General features: G+C 51.0%; 4 protein-coding genes across 4 annotated transcripts; 2 read left to right on the forward strand and 2 right to left on the reverse strand.

Annotated features, from left to right (window-relative positions):
- Nucleotides 1-4507: 4507 nt before the first annotated feature.
- BCR38DRAFT_301705 (uncharacterized protein) lies at nt 4508-6718 on the reverse strand (the record flags this gene model as incomplete). Its single annotated transcript, XM_040854566.1, has 4 exons — nt 4508-4651; nt 4727-5995; nt 6344-6514; nt 6560-6718. Coding segments are annotated over 4 exons (1743 nt in total), but the record flags the coding sequence as incomplete, so codon positions are not given.
- A 5326-nt stretch (nt 6719-12044) lies between these two features.
- Nucleotides 12045-16121, forward strand: BCR38DRAFT_434625 (uncharacterized protein). The gene has a single exon (XM_040860311.1). It carries the CDS (start codon nt 12071-12073, stop codon nt 15818-15820), a length of 3750 nt encoding a protein of 1249 aa, XP_040715694.1. The 5' UTR covers nt 12045-12070; the 3' UTR covers nt 15821-16121.
- Nucleotides 16122-17734: 1613 nt separating this feature from the next.
- On the forward strand, nt 17735-17950 carry BCR38DRAFT_304591 (uncharacterized protein; the record flags this gene model as incomplete). Its single annotated transcript, XM_040854598.1, has 1 exon — nt 17735-17950. A coding segment is annotated over one exon (216 nt), but the record flags the coding sequence as incomplete, so codon positions are not given.
- Nucleotides 17951-18698: 748 nt separating this feature from the next.
- On the reverse strand, nt 18699-19571 carry BCR38DRAFT_409662 (uncharacterized protein; the record flags this gene model as incomplete). The annotated part of the gene is made up of 1 exon (XM_040858392.1): nt 18699-19571. The coding sequence occupies one exon, from the start codon at nt 19569-19571 to the stop codon at nt 18699-18701; it is 873 nt and encodes a 290-aa protein (XP_040715696.1).
- Nucleotides 19572-23257: the final 3686 nt, after the last annotated feature.

Genomic DNA, 23257 nt, shown 5'->3' on the forward strand with positions numbered 1-23257 from the left:
AGGCATACACAATGTAATTACGCCGTGCGCCGCGAGGTAAGTCTCAAAATCCATCGAGTGGTGGCTCTCGTGACCATCCAATATTAAGAGACTTTTCGTACCCTTCCGACGGCTAATAATATGTTGAACAAAGTGTTTTGCCCATTCCACACCAATATTATTAGTAGTCCAACCGTTATGGGAAAGGTCGACCTTCCAGTTGGCCGGTAGGTCGTTACCGCGATACCACGAAGCAAGATGAACCTTGCCCGCGAAGATGATGTACGGCGGTACCGCCCAACCTTGCGAATTAATAGCCTGGATCACCGTAACCCATTCCCGACCTCCTTGTGTAGCCTGTCTAGGCCGTCCGTGTCTCTCTGCACTCGTTACAACCATACCGGTTGTGATTATGCCCATTAGGAAGCCCGTCTCGTCAAAGTTGTAGATATCCTCCGGTAGGATACCGTATTTAGCGATTGTGTCCCTAACAAGCTCAAACCACGCGTAATACGCGATAGGATCTTCGCTAAATACCCTCTGGTAATCAATTCGACGGTTTAAACGCGTTCGGAGGTCTTGTCGGCGGTTAACGAAGTTCGTGGTCCAGTTCTTGCCGACGGGGGGCGCGTCGCGTACGCGTCGTAGGATATTCGCCATTTCTTCAACGTATCGAAGCCGAGGAGGAAATGCTCGCGCATCTAGCTCAATTATACGTCGGGCAATCGTATCCTCTTCGGTTTGAGTTAGATTTCGTTTTAACATATTAGCTTCGTGTCGCGTTTGGTCGCCGTCGAATCGATTCTTTAGTGTGTGAAGGTCAACCCTCGCAGACTCACTACAACCAGGTGACTTACAGCTGGAACACCTGCCGTGGCAGTGTCAGATGGGAAGCCAATCATAACCCTTGTAGGAGCCCCGCCAAGCGTGGATGACTTAGTCGCGCTCCCTCAAACCTAAGTTGTGATCTTCTTTCCTTCGCTCCTTAGAGTAGAATCTTCGTCGATAGCACCTAATGTCTCTACCAATGCGATGCAACCCAGGTCGTGACATTTAATCTCGAAATCGAAATTCTTAATCTATATAATCTACCTAATAAGAAGAGATCCTAGAAAATCCGAAGTAATATTATTATTATTATTATCATTAAATACGCCGTAGGCTCGAAGCCCCCGGTACCTCTACAAGTGCTCCCGTATGTCAAACCGTGCCCTAATGGCTGGACTAAATACATACGCTGCTACGTAGGTTCGCTCTATTAGCGACTGCGTTACGTCCACCACAATACTATGTTAGTTCTCACCCTACTAACAAAGTCCCCCTGAGAATAATATTATTAATCTAAGTAATTAGGACTTTAGTATTAGCTTCGAGAATAAAATATATACTATAGACGTAATTCCGTAACCGCTATAATATCTTTAAAATATCTCTATACTCTTGTTTCGTTAACGTAGTCCACAAGCGAACGGGTCACCCAACCGAACGGGTCACGCCCATAGCAAAAATAGAACTAAACTTCCTAACTTTACCACGCAACTAATTCTCGATGGATTCTGCTCAAAAAGAATCTCAATTACTCCTTGCAACTCAGGCTATCAGAAATGACTCAACACTTAGTATCCGACGTGCTGCAACAATCTACAAAGTCTCGAATACTACTCTCCAGGCGCGTCTTCAAAAACGTCAATCACGTCGCAATATCGAAGCCAACGGTCGGAATTTAACAAAACTAGAAGAAAATACGATTATTCAAAGGATAATTGAGCTAGATTCGCAAGCATTTCCTCCCCGGCTAAGTGCTGTTGAAGATGTGGCAAACCGACTGCTACGCGACCGCGACGCGTTACGCGTCGGCAAGAACTGGGCCTCCAACTTCGTTAAGCGACAACCACAGCTCAAGACGGTATTCAGCCGTAAATACGACTATTCTCGGGCCTTATGCGAAGATCCAGAGCTTATTCAAGGCTGGTATGACCTTGTGCGCAATACAATTGCGAAATATGGGATCGCCGATGCCGAAATCTACAATTTCGACGAGACCGGCTTTATGATAGGTCAGATTACCGCATCGATGGTTGTTACGAGCTCTGAAAGGAAAGGCAAGCCTAAGCTAGCCCAGCCTGGCAATCGGGAATGGGCTACGGTGATCCAGGGCGTCAATTCCCAAGGCTGGACGGTCCCGCCATACATCATTGTCAAAGGCCAATACCACCTCTCTTCCTGGTACGAAAACGACGCGTTGCCGAAGGACTGGAGGATCACCGTGAGCCCAAATGGTTGAAATACGAACGAATTGACCGCAGATTGGCTAAAACACTTTGACAAATACACCAAAGGCCGGAAATCGGGTGTATATCGCCTTCTTATCCTGGACGGCCACGAAAGCCACCATTCCGACGCCTTTGAGCAATATTGCAAAGAGAACAAGATTATTACACTTTGTATGCCTGCCCACTCTTCTCATATCCTCCAGCCACTAGATGTGGCATGTTTTGCGCCGTTAAAAAAGGCCTACGGCTCGCAAATTGAGAAGCTCGTCCGAGCCCGGATTTCGCATATCACAAAGGAGGACTTTCTTCCGGCATTTTGCGACGCGTTCAAGAAGAGCCTGACCGAAAGCAATATTCGTGCAGGCTTTCAAGGGGCTGGGCTTGTGCCTTTAAGCCCAGATATTGTTATTGAGAAGCTGGATGTGAAATTACAGACTCCAACGTCCTCCCGGCCCCCTACGCGGGAAATGTCAGATAGGGCACCTGGTTCCTAGGTTCAGAAATAATATGGCACTAGAGAAGACTATTGTCACTTAAAGTTCAGAAGGCGAAAGGAACCCCTCTTCTCAAAAGTAACACCAAAGTTACCGACATGTTCTAAAGCATCTATAAAAGGCAGAGCAACGGGAGTTCGCGAGAACAGAAGTGTCAGAGCCACAAGTGTCATCCGAGGCGGGCCGGCTTCCACCAGGAAGGAAGTCGTTTGTGGCGAATGAGGAGCCGGGAGGCCGTTTGTGGCGGCTAGAGAGCCGCTTGTGGCGAATGAGAGCTGTTGAAGCCGTTTGCAGCGGATAGGGAATCGCTTGGTTGCAGATAAAGAGCCGCTATCCAAGATGTTGGCCGAAGTCGGAGGAACACAGACATGCGGAAGCAAACATCCAGAATCCAACAGAGAACCTCGGCTGGCTATAAGTAAGGAGTCGAGACGGAGGAAGATAGAGAGGGGAGAGATCAATGAACTACTGTGGACACCCCTACCTGCCATCACCAAGTGACCACCAGTGAACACCAGGTGACCACCAGGGGGACACGCCTATTTCTCCCCTTCACTCTGTACTATCGCCTTCGGTCCAGGCCGTACCCTGACAAGAAGACAGACAGACAAGAACACACCTCATTTATATACAATCTTACGCACTGCTGACTACTCGATTGGACACACGTGATATTCGACAGGAAACCCTTCCTTGGGCTTCTCGGACGCCAAACAACCCAACCGAGGCTACTTCGCAATTCCAATTTATTAAATCTCTAATTTCCAAGCATCAAAATAGCTCCCCGACGTCAATTTACGATGCTATCGAACAGTTTTCGAAAGGAACGCGGAGTATTATGCATAAGATGGCTTTACTCCAAGCTGAGGTCGCCGAACTTCGAAAGGCAAATGCTCTAATTAGCAAGCGGCGCAGGGCCAAAGAAACACGAGTATGGCTTGGAGGATCACTTAATTCACAAGAAGTACAAGATTTTCAAGATCAAAAGGACGTTGCGCAGCAAGTACAGCAGGAAATGCGTGGAAATAGCGCTGGATCAAATCGTGGCCAGCCACGGCAACGGCGCTGTGGCGTATGCGGGAAGACCGGGCATAATGCGCGAACCTGTCAGGTAGAGATATAATTATCTGTACAAGAGTATTCTGAGTAGTTTTAATTGATTTACGGCGTTATGGTTGCGAAATCGTGTTGAATTCCATGTTTTGCTAGTTGGCGTGACCCGTTCGCTTGTGGACTACGTTACTTAGGGAGTACCTAACCGAATAACTAGCGAAAGGATATATCCGACCCTCGACATCCCTAGTAGGATACCCTATCCTATTCGTCCCTAAAAAGAACGGGATATTACGACTTTACGTGGATTATAGACAGCTGAACGATATTACGAAGTGAATAAGAGACGCGTTATTATAAAGGCGTATGATTTTCCCGCAAAATAGGGGTGTATACAAAAAGGTGGTTATTACGGTTAGAGCATGACTGTATTTGAGTTCTAATCCTGGCGGTGCTCATTACAAGTATCATAAGACACCAGGCAGTCAAATAGACATAGTCCCACCCAAACGCCACTGATGAAGTAGTGCCGCCCCTACTCATCCTTGTATACACACATCATAGTCAATGCTGAACAGTTTCCCACTAATTTCCCTGCTCCCATGTGATGATGAATGCAAAACACCAACTATGCACACCTAATCTAATGCGAAGACCATGCCACGGCCTGCTTCCATATGTCTATACATGTACCGTTACCCGACCCCTCTATATAGCCCATGAGCCTCGTCGCTCACGCATGCCCCAAGCAAGGGGATTTCCTTCTCGGTCGAGGTCAGGGTGTTGCCTCGCCCACTCCCATATGTACAGCTTCAGCGCCCTCCACCGTGGGGGTTTCGTTTTGGACCGCGCCTCGTCCTCCTCGGGGGTCCTCATCTCCTCGTCGCCGCTCGTGTCGGCCGAGGACCCATTAGAGCTAGTGCGAACCTGCATCTCCATTTCAAGCATAAAGCCCTTGCCGAACTCCTTACTATCATCTTGCTGCAGTTCCTCGACTCTGATGCCACTGATCTTGCTCAGCTCTTCGTCAAACGCCCGTGCCGTAGCAGGATAGCCAAGACTAATATAGTTATAGACCTGCGTAACGAAAGCGTCGTCAAACTCGGCGCGGATACGTTCTTGGTTATCCTTGCGCACCTGCTCCTTCTTGAGACGCTCGTCCAGACCGGAAAGCAGATGCAGGCCTCTAGGCTGCGAGTGGCGCTTCGACGGAGATATCGGACTGTGGGGCGTCGAGGTGCCGTCGGTGCTTGTAGTGCAAGAAAAAGCCATGGAAAAGGGGTCTACCGGGGTTAGCGGTTCCCCGGGCGTGGCAAGAAGAGTCGGTCCATGAAGGCCAGAAGAAGTGGCCTCTTCGTTGGCTTGGGCGACGCAATACCCTCTCCATAGGCCCGTATTGCCCGAAACATCACGGTTCTGCTCCTCGGGGCGGGCGGAGACTCCATCCAGTGGGTACGGGTGACCTGGCTCCATGCGGGTCGCCTTGGGACTGGAACACATGCGGAATTTCAAGTCAGATCCAAGCATGGGCGGGGAGGCGGCGTTGCGCATGCGGCGGAGTAGTTGGTCCTCCTTGTCGTTGTATGCGGCGAAGGGATTCCCAAATGGGCTCGAGCGGAATCCAGTTGTCTCGGGCTGGACGTGGGAAGAGGGCGCGACAACCTCGGCTGGGGCAACGTAGGGGGAGCCCATGGGGCGTGGCGATGACGCCGTGATGCAGGGGCTCTGAGACTCTGCATCTCCATGGCCGCGCGAATCTGGCCTGGGGCCAGTTGTGGTCCAGAGAGGATCCTCGGGCGGAGGTGCTATCTCCATGTGTTCGACTTCGGCGTCTAGGCTCTCATTGCTGCTGGCGCGTACTCTAACTAGCTTATCGATGTTGGTCAGCTTTTCGACATGCTGGCGCATTTCCCTGGCGGCCCAGCCTGGATCGGTCGACTTTCGTCGGATCAGTTTGGACGTACCATGCCTCAAAAGCGCGTCGACGTCGTAAGCATGCTCATCTTCGGAGTTGTCTCTGACGAAGAAATGTTCGACACCGGCTGGCCGCACACCATTGGGGAATGCTGACATGGCTTGTTCAAGCTCCCGTTGCCTGTGTGCCTCCCGTGCCGCGACTGCTAGCAGGTAGCCGGCGAAATCCTCGTCGCAAGATTCTCTCCTGTTCCTCAAGTCATAGTTGCGGGTGGCCCACGACTGGCCATCCAAGTCCATGCCAACATCCTCATCAACATGGGCGTGCGCAGGTGCTCCAATGGTGAGATCGGGCAGCTGAGTATCCTTTTCGGTTTCGTTCTCATTCTCGTTCTCGTCATTCTCATCGCCCTCATCCTCCGACCCAGAAGACAGGATGGTGTCAAGATCTGGATGGAACGAGTTGGTGCGGGTACCTCGGCGTGTGTTGGGGTGAGGCTTCATGGACTGTTGCCGGCGCGGCGTGAGCGCAAGGAATCGCGGTGAGACCGAGGTATCGGCCTCGCCGTCGTCCAGACTGGCGGCCCCTGATACACCCGCTACACCTACGCCGCCAGCGGCGCCGCTGACCCGAGGGGCTGACCCATCCGTCCTCTTGGGCTTGGACTTGGGCGCGTAGATATGGTTTGTGCCGGGTGTGATGTCTGTCTTGTCGGTAGGTTTGGTGGCTGGACCTTGTTGGCCAGCTCGTCTTGCCCGCCTTGACGTCTCGATCAATTGCGGTGCGAACTTCCTCTTTGGCTTCACATTTCTGTCTTTCCCCGTTTCCCCATGGCCAGTATTGACCAGAGGCAAGAGCAAGGGCGTGGGCGGGTGCAACGATGACGTCGGTGACGGGTCGGGTGTCAACTCGGCGGTTGGGCCGTGAGGATTCTTATTCCTGGTATTGTCAACGCGGTACGAGTCGAATATCGTCTCGATTGGCACAGGGGCGAATCTTCGTCGGGTACTTGATTGTGTCGATGCCGTGTCTGCCGTGTCTGCCGTTTCCATTGTCGTCTTGATGGTCGTCATGCCCATGTCGATGTCGTCTACTTGCACTGATGCATCCTTGGTCGCTCGCGGTTCGGGAAGTGCGTCCCTTTTGCTCGAAGACCTCGCCGTCTCTTCCATCAACTGAGGAGCAAAGCGACGTCTGGACTTTGGCGCCGCTGCATTGGCAGCGCCAGCCATGGTTGCTTCACCGTCTTCTGCAGCCATTGTCTTCTCGTGTCGCGATGCTAGTCGACGACAGTGGCACTGCCGATAGGAACGACGAGTTGGCGATGCTGTGCAACATGAATGTGATCAATGGTTTGATATTTCTAACGTTATGATTTCGTAAAGGCGTAAAGGCCTAGGTCTCACGAGGCCACAGAGAGCTATCACGGTCCAGAATCAGCACACCCTCAATTGACCCAGTTGACCCAGTCGACTTAGCAGCCCCGTGACGTCCCAGTCAATCCATGCACCGCTACTTGCCGGACACTACTGTGGTACAAAGCAGCTACGGTCTTTTCCGTGTTGTGGAGTCAGTGGATGCGTCAATTCGTCTTCACGATGCTTCGCCGGCAGCGGCTTCGTATACGACCAATGACGAGGGGTGCCGCAAGCCAGGGCTTCAGGGCTGGGTGTCAATTTCTAGCCATTGCCCGACAAGCCTGTCCCCGTGTTGCCTGTCTGGACTTAATGCGAGCTAAATGGATCCGGCTGCCTTCTTAGCTCTGAGTGACCAAGAAACGTCTGATGATGGATCGTCTTGATTCAGCATTGGGCTGTTGTCAATGTAGCAAGTTCACGAGACGTCCAAATTTGACAACTGGAAATGCGACGAGAAATACAGAATGCTATACGTAGTAAGCTCTATTGCCAACAATTGGCGTTGATGCCAAGTGTTTCTCTCAATACAATCCCAAGTTGCTCATATACGCAGAACTGTAATTGTGGGAGCCAAACCGTAGATAAGATAAGGTACACATGTCTGAGGTAGCCAAGTTAAGTGGCGACAACCCCAGAATCAACAGAAACTTTGGTACTTCGTGCAACGTCGCAAGACACTATCATCACAACAATAGTTCGATCGCTGCAATTAATTTTGCTCCAAAGTAGCCAGTCTGACCAAATTGAATCCTGCCAACTGTGCTTCTCTATTGTTTTTCCTTTGATTTTTTCTTATCACAATGGCTGGAACGAACCGCAAGAGACATCAGATGATAAAGGCTCTGGCCTCATATTGACTTATGCCATCACATTCGCCGAGATGGGCCGAGCAATCGGACGAGCTCTGAGCGACGGTATCTGGCTTATAGTTGATGGCTACCAGGTCACCTGTCAACACGCAATCTCGAGCTATGAACATCCCAAACTACACTATATAATTTGCTCTCATCGACCACAGTTGTTCAAGCGCCCTGTAATTAGCACGTGTAATCTACTATTTCGAGCCCTACGAGTAAATGCCATGTTCTCGAGTTTAGGGACATGCCGGCGATGATCCACCCATTTATACAGTCAATGGCGTCGGTCTCTCCCAATCAAGGTCTTACCATTCACATGGACTATCACGTGCTTCTACGTAAGCTCGTGAACCCGAGATGTGTATATAGCATTGCTTCTGGCGGTTGAGAACGGGCGGAAAGCTGCTGGTACACCGCCTGGGAGGTCCAACCTCACTAGGCCCGCTGCTCACTACCAACAATGCTTGGCAATTGATGCCACGATACCACCAATACAACCAATATAGAGCATACAGTTGCGGCGTCTGGTACCTCACCTTCACCCCACTCCTTTACCAAAATTCCAACTTGTTAGCCTCACCGACTCTTTGCGCGAACGCCGACAGCTGGCGCATGTGAGAAATTCGATCAATCCAAGCGGATGCTTCCCGGTGGGTTTTCATTAGTATCGAATATGCTCGCCGGCAACCAACCCCGCAAGAAAAAGGCACCATTGAGCTTTTCATGGGCCCATCAACGAACCATGGACGTTAGAAGCCAGCGCCCAACTACGGTATCTTCTCTTTTGCTAACTTGGAACGGCTCGACTGACTCGAGAAAGACTTAAACAGCTTTCCCCCGTTCGTGTCGTCTTGTCAACCTGATCATTCCCAATAGTCATTCTGGCGATATCCCTATTCCACTTGGCCGTTGGGATAAATTTGCTTTGCGGAAGAGTGCAGTTTAGAGTTGCTCGGTCGTATCAATATGATTGTTGCCGCGGACGGCTATGTCGACCAAATGGTTTGCTACACCAAGTTATGATATCTGACAAGGACACAGGAACAAGACCTGGGGGTGCGGCAACCATGTTTCCACACAGCTTGCCAGGGTAATTGATAGGCTGCGGGTATTTGGACGCTTTCCCCCAGGGCTGTGGATTACTTCATTGACCTGCAAGCAAGAGCTCGAGCAAAGCCCTGGATTTGACGAAATCTGATGTTGACAATACCCAGCAGAGCACTGTCATGATCTCCCAAGGGAAGGCAAAAGGCAGGGCAGCACGGTGGCTTGCATGGGTAGTGGGGGAGGGGGGAGGTGGTGCATACGCGAAATTTGTGGCAACTGCAGCAGCTTATCTCGCATGTGCAAGATAGCTACTTCAATGACCAAAAGCATTGAACGTACCCACCGGTTGAATGCTTGCCGCAGATGAGTATTTCGTAGAAGGGAGGGACAAACCCCCGACACGGGTATGATGATCTTGGCAGCCAAGAACATAAAGATGCTAATTTAACAATAGGTGCGGGAGGTTGGCAAGCTCTTATCGCCGTCGCAATCTGCTGTCTCGCCACTCGTGTGGTATCAGAAGAAATTGTTTCCTGCTGTTGTGACATGCCAAGGAACCAATGAGATGGCAGAATAGGTCGCAGATTAATGAACGACCGCGAATCGAAGATTCCACGGGAACTTACGCTTTGTACGAGTTAGAGCACCGATAACCAAGACCATCTTCCAAGCCTAACCAACCAGCAAGTCAGAAGGATCATTGAGCGCATTGAGGGTTGGGAAGTCTTGCATAGTCCAATAGATTGACAGAAACTTGACGTCTCGATGAGTGTCATGGTGTGCCACTATCCCCCATCTTTGCTATTTTATATGAGATTTGAGATGCTATTAACGGGACGCACGCGGCGCCGCGGCTGATATCTTGACATCTGCCTGTGCCTGTGCTACGCGCACACGCCGAGAACGACAACCCATATCGGTCTGGTGGAGAGTGGTCGGTTGGCTCACCGGGTCCGCTTATCTGTGGGTGGTCGGCGTAAAGAAGATTGGCAATTGGCTTTAGTTTTGTGGTGGGCAAATTGATGGGTTTAGGTTGTTGGCAAGCCAGGCCACTGAGACAGACCGAGAACTTTGGAAGTCACGACGACTCCATGAACATGCCAAGTATGAAATCTGCAAGATGCAGTGTTTGAAAGTAGCCACGCAAGCGAAAGCCGATTATAACAAGTACGACTAGCAGTCTGCGTGGCGGCAAGGACAGCAGTCTAGAAAGAAAGCTGGGTTTATTATCACCAGTCTAAGTCGGTACTCGGGACATGTTCATCTTTCGTTATTAGAATAGGACCTTCATCGTCTATTGAGATTCGAAAATACAACGTTCTGTTGCTGAAACCCCACCAAGCCCACTGCTGCACAGACTCACCAACCTTGCAAGGTTTGTTCTTCTGGATGACGTACTGGCTGCTATTTTAACAACGTTTGGCGGGAACTCTCTGGATTGCTGCGTAAAACGGGAGGACAGGCAAAACATATAGTAGGTTCTGGGAAGAAGAACCTAGAGGTGTTGGAAAAGGGACAAACATCTGCTTGACCCTACACATGGGCTGAGTACATAATTTCGGTGTCATTAAGCGGATATTCTTGCTACGACACGACGGCACGTGTTGACTGTATTGGAATGTGTCGATATCTACGACAGCGGCGGTTCGTCTTCCATGATATAGCTTCTTTGAGGATTATTAACTCAACTCTACCTTTGATGCCCATCAGCGATGTTAGGTGGGCTTCACCAACTCAAACTTGAGAGTGCGACAATCTCTTGGCCTCACATGTAAAAGTAGGCGTGACGACTCGGACCAATCCGGCGGCTTCAAATTACTCAAGTGTGGCAGACTACTGAAATGGATGCAGAGCAATCCGGCAATACGGCGACCGGGCCATATGGTATCAAATGACAAAGAGTGGGAAGTTGGCGGACGAGGATTCCTTCGTCTTGGTCTTCTGCGATTCAAGTAGCATTCCCGACAAACCGGGCTGTGTTATTGCTACTGCTCAGGGCCTTAGGGCAGCTCCCAGGTGACTTGCATGACCTTTATGGCGATGTTATTAGCCACAAACGCCTCCGAGGTGCCAACCCAAGCAAGATGTGCCTGTCAACCGAGCTGGCCGTGGGAAAACTTCAGTCCAGCCGGAACCATCTTACCTTTTACTTGACCACCCCAGTCAGCTCGCGTGCGTGCCAAAGGTTGACAGGGATGATGACCTGGCATCCTGGATTCCGTAGAACAAAAAATTAAAGCAAGATTGACTCATGATTGCTGGGTTGCACCAAGGACGAGTTGAGTGCAACTGTTGAGTGTCGAGTGTTGTGTATGCACGTGTACTTCGTACTTCGTACTTGCTCCTCAGTACTGCTGTGGTCGCGGTTGCTTTGGGCGGGTCAAGTCCCCATCGCTCGAGAGATCTGATCGAAAGAAAGGTTGGCGGCCATTATCCATACTTTATTACTTTATCTGTCTGTCGGACTCCGTCATGTCATTCCACTTCCTTTCGTCGTTCCTTACTTGAGCACTTGCACATAGTACTATAATTACTGTACATTCATCATCTTTACAATCTACTGTCCTTACTGCACAACAACTCACCCTCGCCCTCGATGTTTTGAACAAATCCTCGGCGTTGAGGTTGATACAGGTCTACTGCGGTACTTTGGTCTCACTTGTAGGACGGATACCCGGCAATAATGCCAATAGCGCACTCCCCACGAGTAAAAAAAGTATCGCAACCACCACTGCAACATTGAATACGACAGAAGATGGTGACCTACGGCCGGATGACGCAGCACGACGACGTAGATGAGAGTCGAGATGAGAGCCGAGAAAAAGACGATGGCCACCCTTCCTCCCCAAACTCACTCTCTCCTGCCCTGTCGTCGTCGCCGCCGATGCCCTTTGTTCGGTCCTCCGAAGCGGCCTTCACGCCCTTGTCAATGTCGGACAGCGACGTGTATCGCGACTATCGAGATGCTGATAACGAGTTGCATGGCGGCGACCGCACCCATGAGCACATGCAGGGGAAGGAAAAGGCGGCGCCGATGCTGGATTCAGCTAGCATCACAGCCACAACCAGCAACAGCAGCAGCAGCAGCAGGAGCGGCCTCAACGACCGGGCCTTGGCCCAATCGCTGGCACCAGCACGAGCCACAAGCACCAGCATAATAAGCACAAGCAGTACAAGCGCGATAAAACGAAATCATCAATACGACCTCCTTTCCCTAGCGGACGAGTCCGCGGGCGAGGGGGAGTTTTGGGTTGTCGAGTCAGGCCTGTTGAGTCCACACTTGCAGAGTAGCAATACGAGTCCGGCGACAAACCTTGCGACTGCCGCCCACAAAACTTTGGGTCCTAGCAGCCACAGCTCGGGCGACAACAGCTCAACACCGGAAGCCACGACCACCATCGCGGCAACTGGCTGCACCAAGACGCCAGCCGACGAGCAAGACCGTGAAGACCACCGAGGCATCAATTTGTCCCGTTCTTCTATAGTTTCTTCTCCGTGCAACATCGTCAAACCCAAACCCAAACTACCCATCCTCCGCACTGCTTCCACCAAAAGTGTTACTCTCGTTCACCCTGCGCCTGGTTTGTTGACTCGATCGAGCTCGCGCGCCAGCAACATCGCCCAGCTTGAAGCAACAGCTGAGAAGCTGTCTATGACCTCGTCCATTGACAGCGCTATCCGAGACCTGCACGACGAACAGAAACGAGGCGACAGCCGCAGATCCTCCATTCTCGCAGCGAGTCTTGCTTCAGCAACCGCATCCCCATCCGGTCCCGAACCGAACTCGGCCGTCTCTTTCTCCAGGCAGGTCTCAACCGCAAGCTCCATCCTCGAGACCAACAACGCAGCCCGGCTGGGCGGCTACTCGCCCGCGGGTTATGTTATGTCTCCACACCACTCGCTGCTCTCCAACACGACGACACGCTTGCGCTCCGGATCCTACACACGAACTGAGCCCGAACCCGAAACCTTGTTATCGAGAGGCGGCCTCGGCAAGAGCTCAACTCGAAGCACCATGTCTGCTACCGCTGCCAAACCGTCTCTGACCGGCATCGCCGAAATGGAGACGTCGAATCTCACCCTGGCCGTCATGGACGAGGCAGACAAGCTGCCAGAGGAGCCTGAAGACGACGAAGCAATGTCAATTCCACACCCTGGAGACATTCGTCCAACATCAAACGAGCCACAATACCAAGGGATAGCTGCCAACGCTAACGATTATTGGGACGAGGCAGTTGCTGAAACCGGAAGGGAAAAATCTCTTCAAGATCAGAGGCCAACCACGCCTGCTGGCTCCGCTTGTACCTTTGAGCAAGCAGAGAGGGCATTTGCCGACTTCGACGGCGCCCATTGCTCCCCGGATGCTGCCGACCTTGACAACAACCACAAAGAAAACGGCAACGTTAATCGCGACCACGAATACGCATTTGAGTCCTCCTTTGAGCTGGACCTGTCTTTGGAGATGCCTCCAGAATCAGACCCGAATCGACCCAGGATATTGAGGTCAACCGCACCGACAGGGAGGCCCAAATCCTACATGGACCCGGAATCAGGCCAGCAAATGCTCTACTATCCTGCGCGTGTGCCCCTGATGCTCAACTTACCGCAAAAACTATCTAAGAATCCTAAGGCGGCCGTGAGGAATAAGCGTAGGTCACAGATTCTAAGTGCCATGCCAGAGGCCAATCGTCAGAATATCAACTGGCTTCCAGAAGTCGTCCCAGAGCCACTGCTCGATCCCCTCGGTTCTGGTTCTAACTCTGACCTATCAGCGCCTATGGCTCGACCTGATTCCTTCGCTGAAACCCGTCTGTCTTTGCCTCTCTTATCACCAGAAACGGAACAAGACGCGCAAACACAGGCACGCCCCAATCCTCGTCCTCTGGACGAAGAAGCGCGCAAGTCTCGCGTATCTTTCATGGATCATACGGATAAACGCAAATCGCGGATGAGCGGGCTCAACGAACTCCCTCCACAGCTGCGAGCCAGTGCGTTCTTTGATCTACCTTCCGAGTCACCTCAAATCGAGCTCAAAGATGGATCGGCCACAGCTACCTTGGATAGCATCCTGGATGCATCTGCCCATGCCCCTGTGTCTGCATTTACCGACCATGCCTTTGCAGGCAGGCTTGGCACCGAGGTGTATGGCGCGGATAAGAAGCGCAGGCCGCAAACCAAGCGCGACAGCCAAATCAATTTGCCGGAGGTCAAGAAGCGGAGCTCATTCTTTCGTTTACGCACACCCAGCAAGCTCAGTCTGCACTCGTCTGCTAACAACGACAAGACAAGCAGCCATGGCGGCAGTGCTAGAAACGACCAAGATGACGGCTTGGCAGATGAACGACAGCGACTCTCCGGCTCGGTAGATGGCGCACCTGTCGAGGTAGAGGGAGAAGACGAAGGGCAGGAAGAGTCAAGTGGAGAAGAGCCAGGCTACAATGGACCCCCGACAACGCTATTAGCAGAGCTGCATATTCGCAAACAGCAGCAGAAGATGCGAACGCAAAATCTCGCCAGCGCGTATCCCAACGGCATGCACTCAACGCTCCTCGAGAGGGACACAATCGCCGAGTTCGAGCGCAAGAACCGAAAGGCCAAGAAAGTTAATCTTGCGTGGGAAGACCCCAACACCGGCACGGCAGACAACTCTGACGATGAAGATCTGCCGCTCGGTCTGCTTATGGCAAGTAAAAATGGCGCCACCAACCTCAGTGCCTTCCACGCCGAGATGAATCGTCCCCTCGGGCTGATGGAGCGCCGCGAGTTAGAGGACAATGAACCCCTCAGTCGACGTCGAGGCCGCCTACAAGGGCACGAGCCAGGCTTGGTGCCGCAAAGGTCCATGATCAACCTGCGTGGCGGCCCTAGTGGGGGCGCGTTGGGCATGAGCGGTGGTCTTGGGCCACCGAGCCCACGCCTGCAGGCCCCAACCCCTGAGGCAGATGAGATTGAAGGCGAGACGCTGGGACAGCGCATGCGTCGCCTCAGGGCCCGCGAAGATGGTGACAACCTGCTCCCACGCGCTCGGCCAGTCAGCGGTGCCTTCTCGGTTGAGCTCCTCAGCCAACTGGGTGACACGTTCAAAGCGGACGAGGCACCGCCCACTGACGTTAAGGGTAAGCAGAAAGTCCAGTTGGCCGAGGAGGAAGAGACGCTAGGCCAGCGCCGGCGCCGCCTACAGGCCGAGCGGGAAGCCCGCGAAAGGGAAATGGGCACTGGGACCATGCTAAGCCCACCTACGGACAAACCCATATCAACTATGCGCCACTCCATGGCCGATGTACTCGGTGCAAGTGGAGTTAAAACTGTCCTCAGCGACCCAAGACTGGACGCGGAAAAGGCGCGACGAGAAGAAGCAGCTCGATTCAAAAAAGACCAGGAGCAAAAGTTCGCAGCCCTACGCGCCCAGATGCCCTCGAACCTGAGCACACCCACTGTGAATCGCTCTGGTGGCTACATGGCAGGGCAATTCAATGATGGAACCGGCGGTGGGTTGGGGACAAGGGCTAGCGTAAGCCCGGGTTCCTTTGGGGGTATTCCGCCGGCCATGAACAATGGTATGACCATGCAGGGTAACATGGCGAACAGGGCCGTGATGGCCAATGCTTATAGTATGGGCGCCGTAGGAGGTGGAATGGTGGGTTTGGGTGTGCCCAATGGATACACCCAGCCGATGACAAACGGCTACGGCATGCCTCTGCACATGCAGATGCCAACTCAGATACAGCAGCCAGGTCAGCAGTATGATAGGGTGGACAGATGGAGGCAGAGCATTGTGCCTTGAAACAACATGACAGAGGATCGATAAGTGAAGGGCAATACATAGAGGCGCGGCATAGTTGGGTACGCTTGAAAGTAGGGCATTGAAATACACAGGCAGCATTGTATCGGCGTTCTTTTTGTATAGCGGGATTCTGGCCGCTTGCATGCTACGGCATCATGGGTGGCGGCGACTATTATCGATTTGGTGGCATGCAAATGCGCATATATTATATATTGTAATTGCTTTGGGGTTTATGAGAGGTTATGAGACTAGTCCCAGGTTTGTAGACGATGTGGCGCAATCAAGATTTCACGATGCTGACTATCACGAAGCTAATTCGTGCCTAGACGTGATGCTTCTTACCTCTCTTAATGCTAGATGCCGGGTATTTGTGATAGCTTGAATTACGCTGACTTCAACGGCATACAGCCCTACTGGGTCGGACTGTGCATAGCAAACCAATTCGCGCAAAAGTTGTGTACGTCAGTGATGATGTAGGTATCCATGACTATGCATGGTTTGACAGATAACCAGATGTAGAGAGCCGTAAGCTAGATTGTCAGACCCTGACCCACCTTGTTAGTTCTTCTCCCTGCTCCTCTGATGTCTCGCAACTTTGATTCAGCAAACATGGCTCGGGTGGCTTGGAGCAAGTTGAGCTGGTTGACATGGCGGGCAAGCCCCCAAGGAGCAGACTTGACCAAGGGCAGTTGAGTGACACAGAGGTGGAGTGAAGACACCAAGACACACACCTTTGGTCGCATTGCCATCTCAAGCACCTTAAATAGCACCCGGGCAATGGCTGTTCTTGGGCAGGTGGGGAGGCAGTCCGCCTCTCGATGCGGCCAGCCATGCTTCCTGTGGGTTCATACACTGGCCGAGCCTGTACATCGCCGAGTGTGACAGCTACACTAGGCAACGTATTATTGAGGACTAGTACTGCAGCAGTGGGTGTCCTTGTTCGTGTCCATGCACATGCTCGTCGTCAATGTCGACCTGTACATTAGGTAGCGAACGAATGTTACTGAAACGGTTGTGAATATCAAACCACGCGATTATTCGGTAGACTGCATACGTACTTCTAACGGAGTCGACTATATGACACATGACTTGTGATGGGGTGGTATTGAAATGTGCATTCCACCGTCAACCGAGTGGTGGTAATACACTTATATAACATATCGTCAAAATGTAAGTCTCTGAAAGTTGAATTTTGAAAATCGGTGGGTAATGTTCCAGGCCTTTGCACAGTTGTTGGGTCGTGCTGGCCTACTCACTTAAGTACGTAAAGTAAATGGACAAACATACTGAGAACATACAGGGTGACTGGCAGGCATGTGTTCGTGTGCAACCCAAGCCATGCGGGCGCTGTCGGCAGACTTGACCTTAAAACCCAACGGCTGTAACATCATGATACGACAGCGGACCAAGCCCATGCCAGTCAATACACCACAGCAGCAGTTCTACACCCGGCACCAACCTGTAAGTCATATGTGAAGGTATCCCAACAGCTCCACACAGAATTTCTTCTGCTGCTGCGTATCTTTGCTTGCCCCCAATGACAAGGTAAAATACTCGCTGCCATAAACCTTGATACGACCCCGATGAGCATGAGACATATCGGGATGGCCGGCAAATGTCTTTCTTGATTCACAAATGGTATCGTCAAGTTTATACTTTTCGACTGGCATTTCGACTTGGCATACACGCTCCTTTCTCTTCTTGGGTTCCCCTGGAGAGCTAAGCTGAGTACTTGTACTCTGCTATTGGATAGAAGACACTCGAACTCGAGGTCTGCCGGCCGACGCAAGACCTAAAGCGCTCACGACGTAAGACTCAACTCATACAGTGCTGGCCTTGGCTTTACTAACATCCGCAACCCTCCAGGAAATATATAAAAGGAAATCTCCACGTTAACTGTAAGCGGCACCAGCAATGTGTCGCATAGTGGTATTCGCGGGATCCTGTACAAAATGCGGCCACAGCTTCACCTGGGACGATCTGACGCAGCATCTAGCCTGCCTCGATGCCAAGAACAGCGGCGTATTTGGGGACTGTACCAGAGGAGTGCAGGTAGACCAACATCATTTCGATCAAGAATGTGATGCGTGTGCTGAGGGGGAAGACGAGGGCGTGGGTGACATAGGGGACTATGGTGCCCCCAGTCGTGGGCATGGCAAGAAGGACAAAAAAGATAAGAAAGATAAGAAAGACAAGAAGAGGAGGAGGTCGTGATATAGAGCCTCAAGATTGCCTGCGGAGGTCCTTGGGCGAAAGTCTAATGTGCCTTAATTTTGTGGCTCGTTGTGCATTCACACGTTAATATGCAAAACCCAGCAAATTTGTTTCCATCTGGTCAGAAAGCGGTTGGAAAGAATTTTGAAGTGTTATCACCGGTCTCTTATTTGGCTACTTATTCCCCTTTGTCTCTACAGCAACATTCTTGGCTGTGTTTGCATGAGTTGTTGATGCTGCCTCTTTGTCCACGAACATCAGTCCCAACCAACATCAGTCCCAACCAACATCATCCAACACATGACTGGCCAGAATTGACTCAGCGATCTCTGTCCTTACTGCATCAAAGAAAACATTGCACCTTAAGATTGTGAATGTTGTGCATGATGGACCAACTTGGGGAAACGAGCGCTGAACCCCTCTTGAAACACCGGCATGGATAGGTATACCAAATAACACTGGCTGCACTTCTACGTGGTGAAGCGATGGCTATGATCCTTTATTTGAAGATTTCGTATCTTAGGAACACAGCCATGGGTAATACATCATACATCTGCGCACGTTGGCATGGTGCTATATGTTAATGTCCCATATGGTCCTAGACCTAATCATCACTGCCGATTTGCAAGTGTGATAATCCATGCTGACGTCCTCTTCCAAGAGATCAATTTCTCCTCGCCTTCTCCCACGTCTCTCTCACAATGAGCCAGTACCGGGTTTCATTGACTCTCACATGCGTGACATGGGAGCCGTTTGGAAAGAGCTCAAGTCGAACGTTGAACCTGTTTGCTTCTGCTTCCTTGGCATGAAGCTCAATGTGCTTCCAGTTTACCATTTGGTCCTTCTTTCCAAATATATATGACCGATTTGTTTGTCGTACCTGCTTGGGATTATTGTGGAAATCGGCATTGACAAGTAGACTGTAGGGACGTCGTAAGACGACTGCATTCACCCATAGGCACACATCAAGCAAGAATATAATTGGTGCCATAATCCAGCGCCAAAACCCCTTAACTCCCGCCATGGACGCCTCATAAGCTCCGCGAAAGTCATATAATCCTGGGCACGAATCATATACTGTCGCGTGTAGGGGAAATGCACGACCAGTATTCTGGCGGTACAGATCAAAGAGGTGCTTCGTGCTGGCTATGCCTCCATTTGAGAAAACATGAACGAGCATCTCGGGCTTCCCAGGCGATGCTGCCAGGTGTCCCGAGTTGACCTGTGCTTGAAGATACGAGACGGCAGGCTGAACGAGCTTGACGGCTTCCGACTCCCAGATGATTTGCTTCAGGACAAACTTAACAAGTAATATCGTCGAGCTCGGGTAGAGTGTCTGGTATCGTGTGATGTATTTGGCAATGTGGACGTCACGCGCATCCATCCAAGCAGCCACCAGGATCAGTTTCGGTGCCAGCGTATTGTTGCCTGTTGAACTTTTCGCGCTGGTAGGTTCATAGAAGAAGACGAATGGCGAGAGCTTGGTCATGGTGCCCAGTGGCTCCACTGCCGCAATAGCAGCTTGATTGGAGGTCATGGCGAATCACCCGCCCTAGGCTGTTCTTCAGCAGGGGTTGGTTTGGTTTGTTGAGTACTTTATTTTCTCCGTGGCTGCCTTTCAAATCATGCAAATCCAGCTAAGGCGCGCCTGGTGGATTTAGAATGGAGGAGAAAACATGACTGCTGCACTCTCGAAGAGGAAAGCAGGCATACGTCTTTTTTTTTTTTAACAAGCCTTACCTCGGAGACCCATGCGCTTGTGAAAGAAGTTGGCTGAGTTTCTACCCACCAATTGATTGTATCTTGGCACGCACGCACTAACTACAGTAACGTGGCCTGCCGTTGGGCCGGTTTGTTTGGCCGACGGTCCGTTGCTAAGACCAAATGCACCTAGTGTGGCAGGTGCAAGTATTTCAGCAATAGGAATGCTCGATAAAACCAAGATCTATTAAGTAGAAAAATGGTATAGGCACTGATATAATTTAGTTGTTTCACCCCAGTTTACCGTTCCTAGATACCTCAATTATTTCTAATCATTTCTGGACTTCGGCCTCGGTTCTAAACTTGGAAGACCTCTCAGAAGCTAGGCGAGTCATCAGCGACGCCTGGTTTGGAGGTCCAGTCTGTGATAGAAATACACTGTGCTATACGATCTTAATATGACGATTGAGGATCATACAAGAACACAATACTCACCCCAAGCATAGGCATGTCTTCTGAGATGTTGGGTGAGTGAGTATCCTGGTACCCAGACCAATTCCGTCGGCCCTGGCACTTCAACGTGTGGATGCGCCATCTAAGTGCCAAACTGAGTTTTTCATGGCCATAGTGACCAGTAAAATTAACAATAGTTTTTAATCAGCTTCATGTGTATATTCTGTCATGGTGAGTTGGGGGTTCGTCGCACATGGAGTCGAATCCGGCAACAGGCTCAACACGCCAGGCACCTCTTTGTACCCACCATTTGAATGCAAGTGACACCGACACCGGTAAGCTATTGTTATTGATAACTATGTTAGTATTTGTTTGGTGAGCAATTGGTTTCGTGGAAATATCTATGTCAGGGCGCAGCCATCACACGGAATAAATTCTCAGGGAACAGCTGGAGCAGGCTCTGGTTAATACCAGTTTACCAGTGTTTTTCTCCCACAGCACCTATCCCACGGCGTTCGACCTTTGCACAATGTTTCTCTGCCTTGACTTGTTATTTAGGTTGAGTATATGTCGTTGTGTAACGGTGTAGTTTCTCAACTAGTGCTAGAATGGGTCCGGAGGATGGATTTCTTTGTGGAAAAAGGGGGTGCGGCGTGGGCGTAAATGCGGTTACCTGCAAGACTGAACCGAAGTTCTGCTACCATAGGGCGAAATTCCTGCAATGACCAAGCCTTTAAAATCTCATCTCAACTGTTTCATAAGGTCTGGGCACATGAGAAGCCACCGCAATCTCCAATATCCACACGATATCCGGGCAGCCATGGTTCGGATTATGATTCAGCTTGGCGATCTGACTGGTGATATCAGCCTTCCCAGTTCTATAGGCAATCTCATTACCTTTGTAAGGGCCTGCATTCGCATCCTGGTTATTAGTGTTGAGCACTTGGTCAGCCATTGGAGAAGTTGAGAATGCCCCGGCTTGTTCATCGAAGCTCCAATGCGCAGACCAACCACAGTATGACGGAAGCCTGCGTTTTCTCTCCGTAGTAGTAGACTCGAGAACTTGAACAAAGACACTGGCGAGTGAAGAAACACTCCGTTGCGGCAGGGTAATTATGTAGCACTAAAGATGTAATAAACTGCCTTTAAATCAAACCGAGGTAATTTTTTGCTTTTAGATACACCTCATAGCCTATATCACACAGCTCCCTTTCGGGAGTACATATGACGGTGTTTGCCTCCAACGACATGTGGCAGGAGCGGGTGATAGCAATACCCATGCACTTGGCCGGCCGTTTCTTCCCCTGGAGACCAACGAATGCTTTAGCATTTACCACAGATGTGCTTGCCTTGTCAGCTGTCAAACCTAATATAATCACTTAAATGTCTACTTGCATGAGCCCGAGACCCGAGTCTGCCATCTAGATAAGCATGTTGACATCTCGTACAAGGGACACACATATCGACCCCTAACTTCAAGAACATAGTATTCAATTTATTGTGACTATACTCGCACTGTGATGCCGTTTTCTTACCCGCTTCAACACCACACCATCATCTCCATTCATCATTTACCATTCGCCATAATCCTCTTTAGTCTCATCTCAATGGCAGCCATCTGATTTGCCGCTCCGCATGGCATCGATGAGTTGCTCGTCTTACCCCGAGACATTGACGATTGCTTCTCGATCCCCGGCTAGACGTTCCGACAAGCGCCAGTGTAGCATTCGAGACCTCTGTCGTTGAAGGTGCAGAACCATGTGACAATGGAACGTCTGCCTCTATCATCTCGCAGCCACACACCATTCTGCCGCTAGTTTGTCGCCAGCGTTGCCGATGCCGGTCTCGACCCGGGAGTGGCCAATGCCAGCGTTGTCAAACGATTCGCACCTCAGTATTCTGTAGATTTCTCTTTGGACAGAGTACCTATGGCCCTGATCATTGATTCTGGGAGTGCAGATACTTGGGCTGTGGGCAATAACTTCACATATATCAACGCTGGCATCAGTATTACGTCAGCCGCGCCGTGCGACCTTAGCCTGGCCTTGCCTCAAGACTTCTCTGGTGGACCCATGATAAACCAGCACTTGCCATTAAGCACGGCGATGGCGAGATCATGGCTAGCCAATTAGGATATGTGGATGTTGACGTAGCCAGGGCCACAGTCTGGAACTAGGGAGTGGTCATCGCCAGTCAGGGAGTGTGGTATGGGGAAACATCACCAGCGGAATCATGGCGTACCCGGGTCTGACGAGCGCATGCTGGGTAAATTACCTTAACGAGACTAGTCACCAAATGTAGATCTTGTAATTCCCCGTCTTTACACGCTTGATGAGAGACAGCCTTATCAACGATACGTTCTGGACAGTCTCTTTCGGGGAGTTTCCACCAGTGGACCTAAGTAAAAGCTATTATTTAGACACACCCATGCTCATTATAAACCAGCTCAACCAAGAATTCAAATGAGGCCAGGCAATCACATGATGCAGGCGAATACGCGAATAAAGGCACCACGGTGCATCAACCACCGTGTTACGCCTTCGTTCCCGTGGGCTTTCAGTACGAACAGTCAAGAACGACCGGCCGCTATCTCTTCATCAGCGACAGGGGCACCACGATATCTACTTGCCGCCCAATACGTGGTATCGTGGGCTGTTGGCCCCCTTGTTGCCCCTGCCCACCACAGCTCGATATCTCTGGTACTATGGCAGTTACTTCAAGGGCTGCAAAGCAATCCTGCCAGAACCCGGCGTGTACGTAGACAGTTCGGTATATTGGGTCAGTGGCCTTGACATGATCATCCAGGAGATGAGGAATCAGCATACGGGTTTGTGTCATACATCCATAACTTCCGGTAGTAGCACACTTTACATTGGTCAGCGGTGGGCAGTGAGGCACGGGATGGAGTTCGCTCCTGACAAGAGTGAGCTAATGCACTTTACTAGGGCCCGAGAGCCCTTGCCGCAAAGTATTCGCCTTGGGGACGCCACAGTGTCGCCGGTAGTCTCAGCCAGGTTCCTAGGAGTCTGGTTCGACCGCAAACTGACGTGGCACGCCCATGTTGAGCGT

Source organism: Pseudomassariella vexata (genome assembly GCF_002105095.1).
Source record: "Pseudomassariella vexata strain CBS 129021 chromosome Unknown BCR38scaffold_7, whole genome shotgun sequence".
Taxonomy (NCBI): Eukaryota; Fungi; Ascomycota; class Sordariomycetes; order Amphisphaeriales; family Pseudomassariaceae; genus Pseudomassariella; species Pseudomassariella vexata.